Source organism: Saccopteryx bilineata, chromosome 10 (assembly GCF_036850765.1).
Source record: "Saccopteryx bilineata isolate mSacBil1 chromosome 10, mSacBil1_pri_phased_curated, whole genome shotgun sequence".
In the NCBI taxonomy this organism is placed as follows: domain Eukaryota; kingdom Metazoa; phylum Chordata; class Mammalia; order Chiroptera; family Emballonuridae; genus Saccopteryx; species Saccopteryx bilineata.
In genome coordinates, this window is record NC_089499.1 from 47,938,211 (window position 1) to 47,952,069 (window position 13,859).

The following is a 13,859-nucleotide window of genomic DNA, read 5'->3' on the forward strand; positions in this document are numbered from 1 at the left end:
AGAGCGAGGGACAGACAGGGACAGAAAGACAGGAAGGAAAAGAGATGAGAAGCATCAACTCATAGTTGTGGCACCTTAGTTGTTCATTGATTGATTTCTCATATCTGCCTTGACCAGGCGGCTCCAGCTGAGCCAGTGACCCCTTGTTCAAGCCAGTGACCTTGGGGTTCAAGTCAGTGACCAGGGGTCATGTCTATGATCCCATGCTCAAGCCAGCAACCTCAGGGTTTTGAAACTGGGTCCTCAGCTTCTGAGGCCAATGCTCTATGCTCTATCCACTGCACAACCACCTGGTCAGGCTCCACCTGACATTTTTTTTTGTATTTTTTTTTTTTATAAATAAATTTTTATTTTAATGAGGTGACATCAATAAATCAGGGTACATACATTCAAAGAAAACATTTCCAGGTTATCTTGTCATTTAGTTCTGTTGCATACCCATCACCTGAAGAGAGATCATCCTCCGCCACCCTCCATCCAGTTCTCTCTGTACCCCTCCCCCTCCCCCTCTCCCTCCTTCCCTCTCCCCACCCCCATAGCCACCACACTCCTGTCCATGCCTCTTAGTCTCGCTTTTATGTCCCACCAATGTATGGAATCCTGCAGTTCCTGTTTTTTTCTGATTCGCTTATTTCACCCCGCACAATGCTACCAAGACTCCACCATTCCTCTATAAGTGATCCGATGTCACCATTTCTCCTAGCTGAATAATATACCATGGTGTATATGTGCCCCATCTTCTTCATCCAGTCCTCTGTTTTTTTTTACAGTGATTAAAAGCCTTTAAGCAAACTCTTGGCCAATACAGCAAGAATCCCTAAAAGAGTAGTGTCCTTAACATGTTCCCCAAGTCCAAGTTGGCCCCATCACCATGCCAAATCCCTGAAAAATGCAACCCAACCACAGTTCAGTCTGTTAGGAGCTGTCACAGGGAGCAGGAGTCCAGGAAAGTTCCCCACAGGAAAAGTCCGCGTGGCACTGGAATTGTTGTCACCAATCTATACTTTGCAGCTCATGTCCAAGTCCCAATGACCGCTGCTTCTAGCTGGTAATGATTCAGGTAGTCTGGAAAAAGCCATTTGCAGCATGTGTGGATATGGAGCTTCTGTTCTCCTCTGCCTGGAGTGTTGAGACCAGGTTGCTTTTCCCTGGAGCTCTGTGACTGTGGCCTGGTAAAGAGAACCTTGGGATTTTTTTGTATTTTTCTGAAGTGAGAAGTGGGAAGGCAGACAGACAGACTCCCTCTTGCACCCGACTGGGATCCACCTGGCATGCCCACTAGGGAGCGATGCTCTGCCCATCTGGGCCATTGCTCTGATGCAACCGGAGCTATTCTAGTGCCTGAGGCAGAGGCCACAGAGCCATCCTCAGTGCCCGGGCAAACTTTGCTCCAATGGAGCCTTGGCTGCAGGAGGGGAAGAGAGAGACAGAGAGAAAGAAGAGGGGGAAGGGTGGCGAAGCAGATGGGCGCTTCTGTGTGCCCTGGCCAGGAACTGAACCTGGGACTTCCAAACACTGGGCCTATGCTCTACCACTGAGCCAACCGGCCAGCCCTTGACTTTTGTTTAAAAAACTTTTTTTTTTTTTTACAGGGACAAAGAGAGAGTCAGAGAGGGACAGATAGGGACAGACAGACAGGAATGAAGAGAGATGAGGAGCATCAATCATCAGTTTTTCATTGTGACACCTTAGTTGTTCATTGATTGCTTTCTCATATGTGCCTTGACCCGGGCCTTCAGCAGACCGAGTAACCCCTTGCTCGAGCCAGCAACCTTGGTTCCAAGCTGGTGAGCTTTTTTTTTTTTGCTCAAGCCAGATGGCAACCTTGGGGTCTTGAACCTGGGTCCTCTGCATCCTAGTCCGACGCTGTATTCACTGTGCCACCGCCTGGTCAGGCTAAAAATCCTTTTAAATGTGCTACCAGAAAACTTTAGATTATACACATGGCTCCCTCAGAGGTTCCCATTACATTTCCAGTGGACAGACTGCTCTGAGAGAGGAGTAGGTTCTCTGAGACAGTGACATTTGAGATGAGAAGGAAGTAGCCAAGCGAAAGGGGGTGGTGGAGGGTCCAGGAGGAAGAGGAGGAGGAGGAGGAGGGGGAGGAGGAAGAGGAGGAAGAGGAGGAGGAGGCAGAGATGGTGGTGGTGGCTGGGGAAGAACATTCCAGGCAGAGGAATGAGCGGGTGCCAGGTGCTCAAATGTAACAAGTCCACAAGGGCAGCATGTTCCAAAAGACCCTAAAAAGTAGCTACTATATGTCAAGTTACACTCAGAAAAGCCACAATTACTTTTATAAAAGCTGTTCAAAAATGCTCCATTTATTTTTTGAAACTAGAGAATTTGTTATCTGATGGCACAAATTAATAATCCAACTGCTTACAAGAGAATTCTGTTCCTAATGTAGGGCTTGAAGAGACTGAGAATGGTTCGGTTCAGGGTGCATTCTGATATATCAATACAAAAAAACAACAACACATAAATTAGGCAAGTTTGGAATGTTTTTGCTTCATTTCAGTGCTTATTAAAATGGTCAACTCTTCAGTTGGTTTAGGGTTCACTCATTTGAAAATATTTGCTCAGTTTGCTCACATGAAGATTTTAATACCATAAGTATGAGTTAGAGCTAGTGGTATTTTTTATGAGTTAGTGGTATTTTTTTCCCTTTCACTTTTTTGGAGTTGTTACTAAAGTGGAAGCTCCATGTGTATGTGGCCTTCAAACCCCACCTCAGGAGAACACTCAACCCCCACCTCTGAGAAGCAAGTCTTGTAGAGAAGGCTGAACATCCAATACGGAGGGCCCACCACTTTTCAGATGGTGAAGAATGTTCTGACAAATTTCAGCAAAGGTCTAGGAGAGGAGGCAGGTTGGGCTAAGAATGACCACCATCTAGAAAAATGAGTCACCCATCAGCCAGACACCCATTTCCAAACTAATGGAATACTCATGAAAAAGATTTCTCTAATTAGAATTTGATGAGTGACAAAATTATGTACTTCTAAAACCAGAATAAGATATACTATCTCTGGTCTATTTACTGTTCTGCTTATATTCATCTTTTTAATTTTAATTCCATTTGAATTATTTTGAATATGTATTATGTTCACGAGGTTCAAAATACAAAAAGTACAAAAAATGTACAGAGGAGAGTTCCCTCCAACCTGTGTACTCAGCCTTCCATTTCCTCTACTGGAAAGGCAAGCTATGGTATCAACTTCTTATGGGATGACCTTTATTCTAGGAGAAGCAGGCTACTCTACAAAATCGAGAGCTTTGGAGCTACTCTGACATAGGTGACTTTGGGTGAGTTAACTTCTCTGAGCCTCAGTTAACCTTATCTATAAAATTCTTAGCAGATGGAAGGGTTAGAAGTATTGTATGTAAAACAACCTAATATACAGCCTGAAGTATTGCTAAACACTGGTAGCTTTCATTTTTGTTAATTTGTAGTATTGTTCTAACACAGATTTCCTGGTCATTATGTAAAATATTGTTCTTCTCCTAACCTCTGGGAATAAAATTCAATACAAAAGGGTCAAAGCTGGCTTTTGCCTGAACCATTCCAATTCAGAACCCAAAGCTGAAACTTAGAAAAGAGGTCAATTTCTGTTTTATTTAGTATAAGTAGACACATTTATATTGAAGCAACTGAAATTACTACAACCTGTTTTTAACACCAGGAAAATTTAAAGTGGATTATATTTAAGTGGAAGATCTTACCTTCTCATAGTAAACACTTAGACATCCCAGAGCATAGACCAGGAAGAAGGCCTAAAAACAGAGCAAGCAGAAAATGCACATTCCTGATAAATTATTATGCAGATTAATTTTTTTGACTCAAAAACAAATTAATGTCCTTGAATCATCATCAAAATGGTCATTTATTTTTTAACAGAATTGTTTCATACAGTTTTTTTTCTATTCACACAATTTTCAAGGATTAAAAATATCTTAAGAAAATATGACTGTTACAAACTGGTTTAAAATCAGTAAAAAACACCTACTCTTGCCACTTTTTTTTCCTGAAGTGAGAAGAGCAGGGAGGCATGTGCCCAACCGCAATCCACCCGGCATGCCCACTAGCGGGTGATGCTCTGCCCGTCAGGCGTTGCTCTGTTGCAACTGGAGCTATTCTAGTGCCTGAAGCAGAGGCCATGGAGCTGTTCTCAGCACCCAGGCCAATTTTGCTCCAATGGAGCCTTGGCTGTGAGAGAGGAAAAGAGAGATAAGAGAGAAAGGAGAGGATGGTTGCTTCTTCTGTGTGCCCTGGCTGGGAATCAAACCTGGGACTTTGACATGCCAGGCTGACACTCTACCACTGAACCAGCCGGCTGGGGCTTGCCACTTTTATTCACATAATATTGGAAGTCCTAGCCAGAGCAATTAGGCAAGAAAAAGAAATAAAAGGCACCTAAATTAGAAAAGAAGAGGTAAACCGTCCCATCAGTACTTGAAGATGATATATTATATAGAAAACCCTAAGAAATCCACTAAACTATTAAAACTAATAAATGAATTCAGTAAAGTTGTAAGATATAAAATACATATAAAGAAACCTGTTGAGTTTCTATATACTAATAAACTATCAGAAAGAGAAATAAAAATCCCATTTACAACTGAATAAAAAAAAATTGCTCTGGCCAGTTGGCTCAATGGTAGAGCATTATTAGCTCAGCATGTGAATGTCCTGGGTTTGATTTCCGGTCAGGGCACACAGGAAAAACAACTATCTGCTTCTCCACCCCTCTGCCTCCCCTTCTCTTTCTTTTTGTCTCTCTCTCTTCCTCTCCTGCAGCCTTGGCTCAACTGGTTCGAGTGCATTGGCCCAGAGCACTGAAGATGGCTCTGTGGAGCCCCTGCCTCAGGTGCTAAAAATAGCTCCATTGCGAGCATGTCCCCAGATGGGCAGAGCGTTAGGCCCAAGACGGGTTGCTGGGTGGATCCCAGTCGAGGTGCATGTAGGAGTCTGTCATCTTACCTCCTCTCACTTGGAAAAGAAGGAGAAAAAAAAAAAATATCTAGGAATAAATTTAACCACAGAGGTGACTTGGTAAACATCAATATAATCCACAATACGATGTTTCTTGGAATCCTCAATAATTTTTTTTTTTTTTTGTATTTTTCTGAAGCTGGAAATGGGGAGAGACAGTCAGACAGACTCCCGCATGCGCCCGACCGGGATCCACCCAGCACGCCCACCAGGGGCGACGCTCTGCCCACCAGGGGGCGATGCTCTGCCCATCCTGGGGGTCGCCATGTTGCGACCAGAGCCACTCTAGCGCCTGAGGCAGAGGCCACAGAGCCATCCCCAGCGCCCGGGCCATCTTTGCTCCAATGGAGCCTTGGCTGTGGGAGGGGAAGAGAGAGACAGAGAGGAAGGAGGGGGGCGAGGTGGAGAAGCAAATAGGCGCTTCTCCTATCTGCCCTGGCCGGGAATCGAACCGGGGTCCCCAGCACGCCAGGCCGACGCTCTACCGCTGAGCCAACTGGCCAGGGCCGGAATCCTCAATAATTTTTAAGAGAATAAAGTAGTGTGAGAACTACTACTTTAGGTTTTGTGTTTTTTTTTGTATTTTTCTGAAGCTGGAAACGGGGAGAGACAGTCAGACAGACTCCCACATGCGCCCGACCTGGATCCACCCGGCACGCCCACCAGGGGGCGACGCTCTGCCCACCAGGGGGCGATGCTCTGCCCCTCCGAGGCGTTGCTCTGTTGCGACCAGAGCCACTCTAGCACCTGGGGCAGAGGCGGCCAAGGAGCCATCCCCAGCGCCCGGGCCATCTTTGTTTCAATGGAGCCTCACTGCGGGAGGGGAAGAGAGAGACAGAGAGAAAGGAGAAGGGGAGGGGTGGGGAAGCAGATGGGCGCTTCTCCTGTGTGCCCTGGCCGGGAATCGAACCCGGGACTTCTGCACGCCAGGCCGACGCTCTACCACTGAGCCAACCGGCCAGGGCACTACTTTAGTTTTATCCAGATCCAAATCTAGAGCTGGAAAATGAAGGTGGTTATGTGCCAGTCCCAGTCACTGTGATCTCGCTACTACCTCCTGCCTAGACTTCTGCTAAGGACTCTCTGCTCTTAGTCCCTCACAGTCCATGCTCCACAGGAACCAGAGCCACCTTTTATTTTTTTCCTTCAATTTGTAAAAAGGATTTTGTTTGTTTGAGAGAGAGAGAGAGAGAGAGAGAGAGAGAGAGAGAAAGGAGGGTAGGAGCAGGAAGCATCAAGTCATAGCTGCTTTCTCTATATGCCTTGAATGGGCAAGCCCCAGGTTTTGAACCAGCAATCTCGGCATTCCAGGTTGGCACTTTATCCACTGTGCCACCAGAGGTCAGCCCAGAGCCATCTTTTAAAACGTGAAGATGTGGCCTGACCTGTGGTGGCACAGTGGATAAAAGCATCGACCTGAAATGCTGAGGTTGCCAGTTCAAAACCTTGGGATTGCCTGGTCAAGACACATATGGGAGTTGATGCTTCCTGTTCCTCCTCCCTTCTCTCTCTCTCATTCTCTCTCTCTCTCTCTCTCAAAATGAATAAATAAAATCTAAAAAACAAAACAAAACATGAAGATGTGGCTCCTGTGACTAAATCAAAGAGTGTCATGCATTCTTGCTTTCCCCACTTGCAGCCTCTCCATGTCTGACTACCAGTCTCTCTTGCCATCTTGGTTTCACTACTGTCCCCTGAAGACAATAAGCTCATTTCTGCCTTCATAGTTGGCATTCCCACGTCTTCCAAAGTCAAAGGTCATTTCTCCTAGAGGTCTTCCCCACTGTCTTCTTCAAAAGAGCACTTATTTTTGTCTGAAAATATGCTTATATGTGTCCCTACAAATAGAATGCAAACTCTATGAGAGCAGAACAGTCTAAAAGGGTTTAGCACACAATGGTGCTCAATGCCTGTGCTGAAAGTATAAAGAAATGGGTCCCTGGAGCCCGTTCTTGATTTAGGCCCACATTGCCAGAGCCACCTACAGCAGCTCCTTCCTCCTCAGTGAGGATACCATGTCCTATTTCTCCTTTCAGCTACTGGTCACAGCTTTCCCAGGTGTCCTACAATCTTATTTTAAAACCCTTTCCCTTCTCATGCTCTACTACTTATTAACACAGATTTTAAGTTCTTCAGAAACTTTCCATTATTAACAAATATATACTTCTCTAAAAACTGATGAAACCAATGTCTAATTTTTATTGGCCTAAAATGGCTTTTTTGAATGATGAAAACTGTGCTTAGGCACTTATTACAGATGAAGAGGATCTTAATTCAACTGACTTGGTTGTATTTAGAATTAAATCATCAGTAGACTGGGGAGGTCTGTGGAGGCTGGTGATTAAATCCCTTGAGATCTCATTAATAAGTTTTTGCTTTGTTAGTACTAATAAGATAGAGGGATGAGTTTAATGATGATTTTAATGTCATATTACTAAATCTGCTTAGGGCCCAAATTATTATAACAGAAAAATAAAAATAGCTCTCAGTAACAGATCTCTGTGAAGCATCTTTAAGTTAGCTGTGACATTACCATTCTCTTTTCCTGAAAAGAACTGCTTGTATTCCTGATGGACATTTATGGAAATAATAATAAACAGTACAAGTCGTGCACCAAACATGGCTGATTCTTTGAAAGGATGTCTGCCAAAGAGAACTGAGAAGCAGAGCCAAGTTTAACTGCACACTTCTTGAAAACTTCTGCAACACGTCTCTGGAATGTTTTCAGGAGCCAAGCAGCTTCCAAGAATGCAGAGGAATCTCATCTGCTATCTTCTATTACTCTTGATAATAGAAGATATTCAGCAAGTGTTTGGGAGGAGGCTTTTTGTCACTAAAAGCATCAACTGGTCACCTACCTGGAACAGTAAGGTTGAACCCATAGTTTCTACACCCAATACTCTCTCCAGGCCCAAAGCTGCTGCCTCCTGGAGCTGAGAGGCTGGGAGTGTCTTCATGGCCGCAGGCCTCTAGCCCATGCTCACACTGATGCCAGCTCTGGGCCCTGCCATTACCCTACATCATCGCCTGCAATGCCCTGGTGCCACCAGGATCAGGTCAGACTCGACCTCGACCTATATATACACCGGACACAATCTAGCCCTCCTGTGCTGTCACTTCTAGGATTAAGCTGTATGAAAGAGCCTGTGCTGTCCCCTGTGCCCACTTGGCAATCCCCTATTTATCCTTTCACATCTACAGATAATCACCAACTCTTTAAAGTCTTTCCAGCAAGCACGTGTCCCTTTGGACTCCACCAGTTGCTGTGCAAACTCCATACCTTGTACACATCCATCTCACAAATAATTATTATGCACCCAATAGATGTCAGACACTAGGTGCAAGGACACAAAAGGAGCAACACTGGAATAATAAATACATATCACACTGAACTGTAATTATTTCTGGGCTATCCTTAGGACCAGAGCCATATTCTATTTACTTCTGTATTATTAGTTCTTGGCCTGGTACCTGGCATATAATAAATACCCATTGGATATTTTTGTAAAATATTGATTGCATACACCTGAAACTGAAGAGAAAGAAAAAATACATACCTACAGAACAAATGGAAGCACAAGAGATCCCTTTTTTTTCTTTTTTTTTTTTAGTGAGATTGAGAGGAAGAGGGAGGGAGAGAGATGAGAAGCATCAATTTGTAGTTGTGGCACTTTAGTTGTTTATTGATTGCTTCTCATATGTGCCTTGACCAGAAAGTGGGGGGCTCCAGCAGAGCCAGTGACCACTTGCTCAAGCCAGCAGCCCTGGGTTTCAAGCCAGTGGACCTTTGGGCTCAAGCCACAGCAACCATGGGATCATTTCAATGATCCCATACTCAAACCGGCGACCCCGCACTCAAGCTGGAGGAGATCATATTTTAAAATGAACAATTTTCTTAAAAATTTCCAAGACTGGATTCATAGTTAAAAATAAATTTATATGAATATAATATTGTATATCAACTATATTTCAATTAAAAAGAATATTGATTGTGAACGGAACAGTTCCAATTAGCTACTAAATAGCTTTTCCAGGTAACTTAATAATGATGACAATTACAAGAACAGCATGCACTAACATTTACTGAGCATTTACTGTACACCAGGCACTGTGCTGAACTCACTGCATACATGATTTCACTTCCAGCACATCTTATGAACAAGGTGTTATAGGTTCTAGCCGGGTAGCTCAGTTGTCCTGATAAGCCAAATTGCAGATTTGATCCCTGGTCAGAGCACACATAAGAGTCAACCAATAAATACATAAATAAGTGGAACAACAAATTATGTTTCTCTCTATAAAAGTCATTAAAAAAGAAAACCAAGGTGTTATATAGCCCTCATTTTATGGAGAAAAAAGCTGAGACTCAGAGAGGTCAAGCATGTAGAGAATGAGTAGCTACAGTACTGTCCAACAGAACTTTCTGTGATGATGGGAATGTTCCACACCTGTGCTGTCCAATACAGGAGGCACTAGCCACATGTGGCTGAGTTTTTGTTTTTTAAGATTTTTTTATTTATTCATTTTAGAGAGGACAGAGAAAGAGAAAGTGAGAGAGAGAGAAAGGGGGGAGGAGCAGGAAGCATTAGCTTCCATAAGTGCTCTGACCAGACAAGTGCAGGGTTTCGAACCGGCGACCTCAGCGTTCCAGGTTGACGCTTTATCCACTGCGCCACCACAAGTCAGGCCAGCTGTTGAGTTTTTTAAATGTAGCTGCCACAACTGAGAAACAGAATTTAGAATTTTGTTCACTTTTATTTAGTTTAAATTAAAGAGCCACACACAGCTAATGGCTACTGAATTCTAAAATGAGGAGATGAAGTAAATTCCAAACATCCTTTCCTGCTCTGAGAGTACTCTTTGTACCATTGGCTGCATTGCAAGAAAGGAAGCGCAGTCCAGGAGATCAAGAGACTATGGGGACACAATTACTGCTCTGTGAACACATCTATGAAATCACCCATGTGGATGCATTTAACAAGAACTTCTCAATACCTACATAAAGGCCAAGAACTGTGCTGAACACTGCAGAAGCTACCAAAGACAGGCAGGAGCGCTCCTGGAGAGGAGGCATACCCATGGACGTGAGACTGAGAAAGGGGTGCTATCCTCAAGGGCAGAAAGGACATTTCTGTGTACAGTATAAATATAAGCAAAAAAGGAAGGATCGAACATCACATGAACATAGGCCAGAGGGACTCCAAATCAGAGGAACATGATGCAGTTGTTAGCCACATTTTTCGTCAACTTTTGAGAAAGCAGCTATTGTCTTAAATAAAGAGAGCATGTGTTAGCAATTCTGCAGAAGGAAATATCTAGTAATTAGCCTTTAGTAATTAGCAGCCATTACATGACTTGAAGCATGCATCACACCTTACTAAAAGTTGTGAAATTCCACAGATACACTAAAAAGCATTGAAATTGCCCTGGCTAGTTGGCTCAGTGGTAGAGTGTTGGCCTGGCGTGCAGGAGTCCTGGGTTTGATTCCCGGCCAGTGCACACAGGAGAGGCGCCCATCTGCTTCTCCACCCCTCCCCCTCTCCTTCCTCTCTGTCTCTCTCTTCCCCTCCCACAGCCAAGACTCCACTGGAGCAAAGTTGGCCTGGGTGCTGAGGATGGCTCTGTGGCCTCTGCCTCAGGTGCTAGAATGGCTCTGGTTGCAATGGAGCGACACCCCAGATGGGCAGAGCATCGCCCCGTTGGGCATGCCAGGTGGATCCTGGTTGGGCACATGTGGGAGTCTGTCTGATTGTCTTCCCGTTTCCAACTTCAGAAAAATATAAAACAAAACAAAAAAAACCCCAAAATACAAAACAAAAAACAAAACCATTAAAATTATGTACACTGTAGATGGGTGAATGGTACAGTATGTGGACTCCATCTCAATAAACTGTAGTATTTTTAGGACCTGGTAAAAATTAGTAACATAATATTTGGTCATTTAGAAATGGATAGAGCATTGGCCTATTGTATGGATGTCCCAGGTTCGATTCCTGGTCAGGGCACAAAGGAGAAGTGACCATCTGCTTCTCTCCCCCAGCCTCCTCTCCTCCTGCAGCCAATGGCCTGATTGGTTCAAGCATGGCCCTGAACACTGAGGATAGTTTGGTTGGTCTGAGCATGTCAGACTGAGGCACTAAAAATAGCTTGGTACTCAAGCATTGGCCCCCAGTGGGGTTGCTGGGTGGAGCCTGGTCAGGGCACATGTAGGATTCAAAAACAAAAACAAAAACAAAAACCTTGATGTGAAAAGAAGTGCTTAGAGAAACCGCTTAAAACCTCTGTGGAATGATATAGGGAAGGCCCTTGCAATGTATATCTTAGAATTGATAAAACAAAGGCTAAGGAGTGAAATTAAGGCAGGCCTACTTTGGAGGCTGCCTAGGGCAGGGGTCCCCAAACTTTTTACACAGGGGGCCAGTTCACTGTCCCTCAGACCGTTGGAGGGCCGGACTATAAAACAAATTATGGACAAATCCCTATGCACACTGCACATATCTTATTTTAAAGTAAAAAAACAAAACGGGAACAAATACAATATTTAAAATAAAGAACAAGTAAATTTAAATCAACAAACTGACCAGTTTTTCCATGGGAACTAGGCTCCTCTCACTGACCACCAATGAAAGAGGTGCCCCTTCCAGAAGTGCGGTGGGGGCCGGATAAATGGCCTCAGGGGGCCGCATGTGGCCCGCGGGCCGTAGTTTGGGGACCCCTGGCCTAGGGTGACTCAATACCTAATTGTGACATTCAACTACTGAATAGTCACTTACTGGATTACAGGATTACACACAGAATTGCATTTTGAGGTAGATTCATCAGTACCATGTAGCCCAGTCCCAAAGACCAATAACTGAAAAGAGAACAGGCTGGAAACATACCTCTTCTAGACTGAGCTGCAAATACTCAAAGATTCTATATGGATTTCTTCTGCATATCAGCCTCTCTTTTGGTGCCAACTGAAGAGAACAAATGGAAGCACTACATGTTATACAGAAGAGATTGCATCTTAAAACAAACAATTTTCTTATAAATTTTCCAGATTTACATTAGTTGGATTCATACTACAAAAAAGTAATTTTGTATTACTTATGTAAAAAAAGTTTTTTCTACTATTAACATTTTATGTCCTTTCTTTTTGTCCCATGAGTGCTTCCTGTAGTGATCATTTTGTTGGTTGATTTTATGTGCTGCCTTTTTTCACTGTGCCTCACAAGCCTGTGCCTAGGTTCTTAATGAGACGTCATAAACCTCCTTTGAAAAGCTAGATAATATTTCTTCAAGTGGGTGTTTCATATACTACTTAACCATTAGATTGTTTCTCACTTTTAGCTATTACAGATAATTCTAGGGCAACTCCGACTGTGTCCTTAATTAAGTGGCTGTCAATCTGCTTCCCAAAGCTTCTCCTGTGATGGCTGACTCGCACACTGGAGACCTGCCCCCTTGGCTAGACACCTACAAGACTGTATGCAACCACCACAGAATTTCTTTTTCTCCCAAAGAGGGGAAGATTACTGGCCCTGCTTTAATTTTTACATTTTTAAAAAGTTAAGTTATTCATAAACTTTAAGTTTAAGTTGAAACAGCCCTCATAACTACTGGGCCACCAGGGCAGGACCCAGCGCCTGCTGGTTCCCTTGGAGTATCTGCAGTGTGGTATCTTGACCACCTCTCACTTAAGCTGGGTGCTTAATACGGGCCTCCTATCAGTTCTAAGTAGGGACATCCAATTAGCCAATGTCTCCTATGGGCCAGAAACAGATGGCTTTTCAGGAAGTGACTTATTTTTTTCTACTTACTTCCCGTTTTGAGGCATCTTCCCTCTCACTCAGATCACACACAACTTCCTCCACCAGCACATACTCATCATCAGGCCCCGTCTCTTGGGCACTGAGGAGACCCGCTCGTTGGCTGCTGTCCTGAGGACCACACTGGGGGAGGAAAACATCTTGTTTGCTACAATGGACTTGGGGCAGAGGTGCAGTGACCTCTAACACATGTTCATTCAAGCTGTTTGCAGTTAGCGGGTAAGGCTCAGAGCCTTCCTGTAGGCAGTGTGCTTGCTTGCTGGGATCCTCCACGTCATCGGACTCTCCCAAGTCCCTGTTCATCACAGAAGGTTTTCCTCTATCTGCTGCAGCTTCCATTCTGGAAACTATTTCAGAGTTCAGCTCATCATGAAAAGGAACCTCTTTGTTCCTTTTTAGGCAAGGATGCTCAAGAGGTTTTGTGTAATCTTCAAGGATTCTATGTATTGTACTCTCATCCTGCCCATGTCTTTGCATGAGCTTTCTGGCCCATTCTATATTACGCTGATACCTGTAAAACAGAAGTACTGTTAGTGACCACACTTGAATTTCAGTATTTAAAAGACAACAGGGTAGCCTGACCTGTGATGGTGCAGCAGATGGAGCATCGACTGGGAACGCTGAGGCTGCCAGTTCAAAACACTGGACTTGCCCAGTCAAGGCACATATGACAAGGAAGCATGGAACAAATAAAGTGAAGCAAGTATGAGTTGATACTTCTCACTTCTTACCTTTGTAAAATCAATAAATAAAGTCTTTAAAAGACAACAGAGTGTGTTAAAAAGAAGACAGAAAGGCAGCGTACCAAATTTAGTGTTTTTTCCTAATGATGGGCTACAGGTGAATGCTTTCTTTATACTTTTCTGCATTTTCTAACTGTTCTGCAATGAGCATGCATTACTTTTTGTTTGTTTTCATTATAGAGTTTCATTTAACTTGCTGAATTTCAGAAAAAATTAACCTCAGTTTAACAAAGTATGAACATTTATGTAATTTCGAGTCGGTGGACCAAATGATTTGGTAAACAGAGAAAATGGCCATCCTTTCTCAGACTT

General features: G+C 43.7%; 1 protein-coding gene across 6 annotated transcripts in view; it reads right to left on the reverse strand.

Moving 5' to 3' along the window:
* TSEN2 (tRNA splicing endonuclease subunit 2) overlaps nucleotides 1–13,859 on the reverse strand; it is a 66,141-nt gene that overhangs the window by 20,422 nt on the left and 31,860 nt on the right. For all 6 annotated transcript variants that reach the window (XR_010727277.1, XR_010727278.1, XM_066244536.1 and 3 more), the window contains 3 exons: nucleotides 12,796–13,315; nucleotides 11,875–11,952; nucleotides 3,724–3,774 (listed from right to left, as the gene is read on the reverse strand). Coding sequence is in view for 4 of the 6 variants with exons in the window: in XM_066244536.1 (XP_066100633.1) it covers nucleotides 3,724–3,774; nucleotides 11,875–11,952; nucleotides 12,796–13,315 (649 nt within the window). In the remaining 2 variants the exon portion in view is untranslated. The remainder of the gene's footprint in view (nucleotides 1–3,723; nucleotides 3,775–11,874; nucleotides 11,953–12,795; nucleotides 13,316–13,859) is intronic.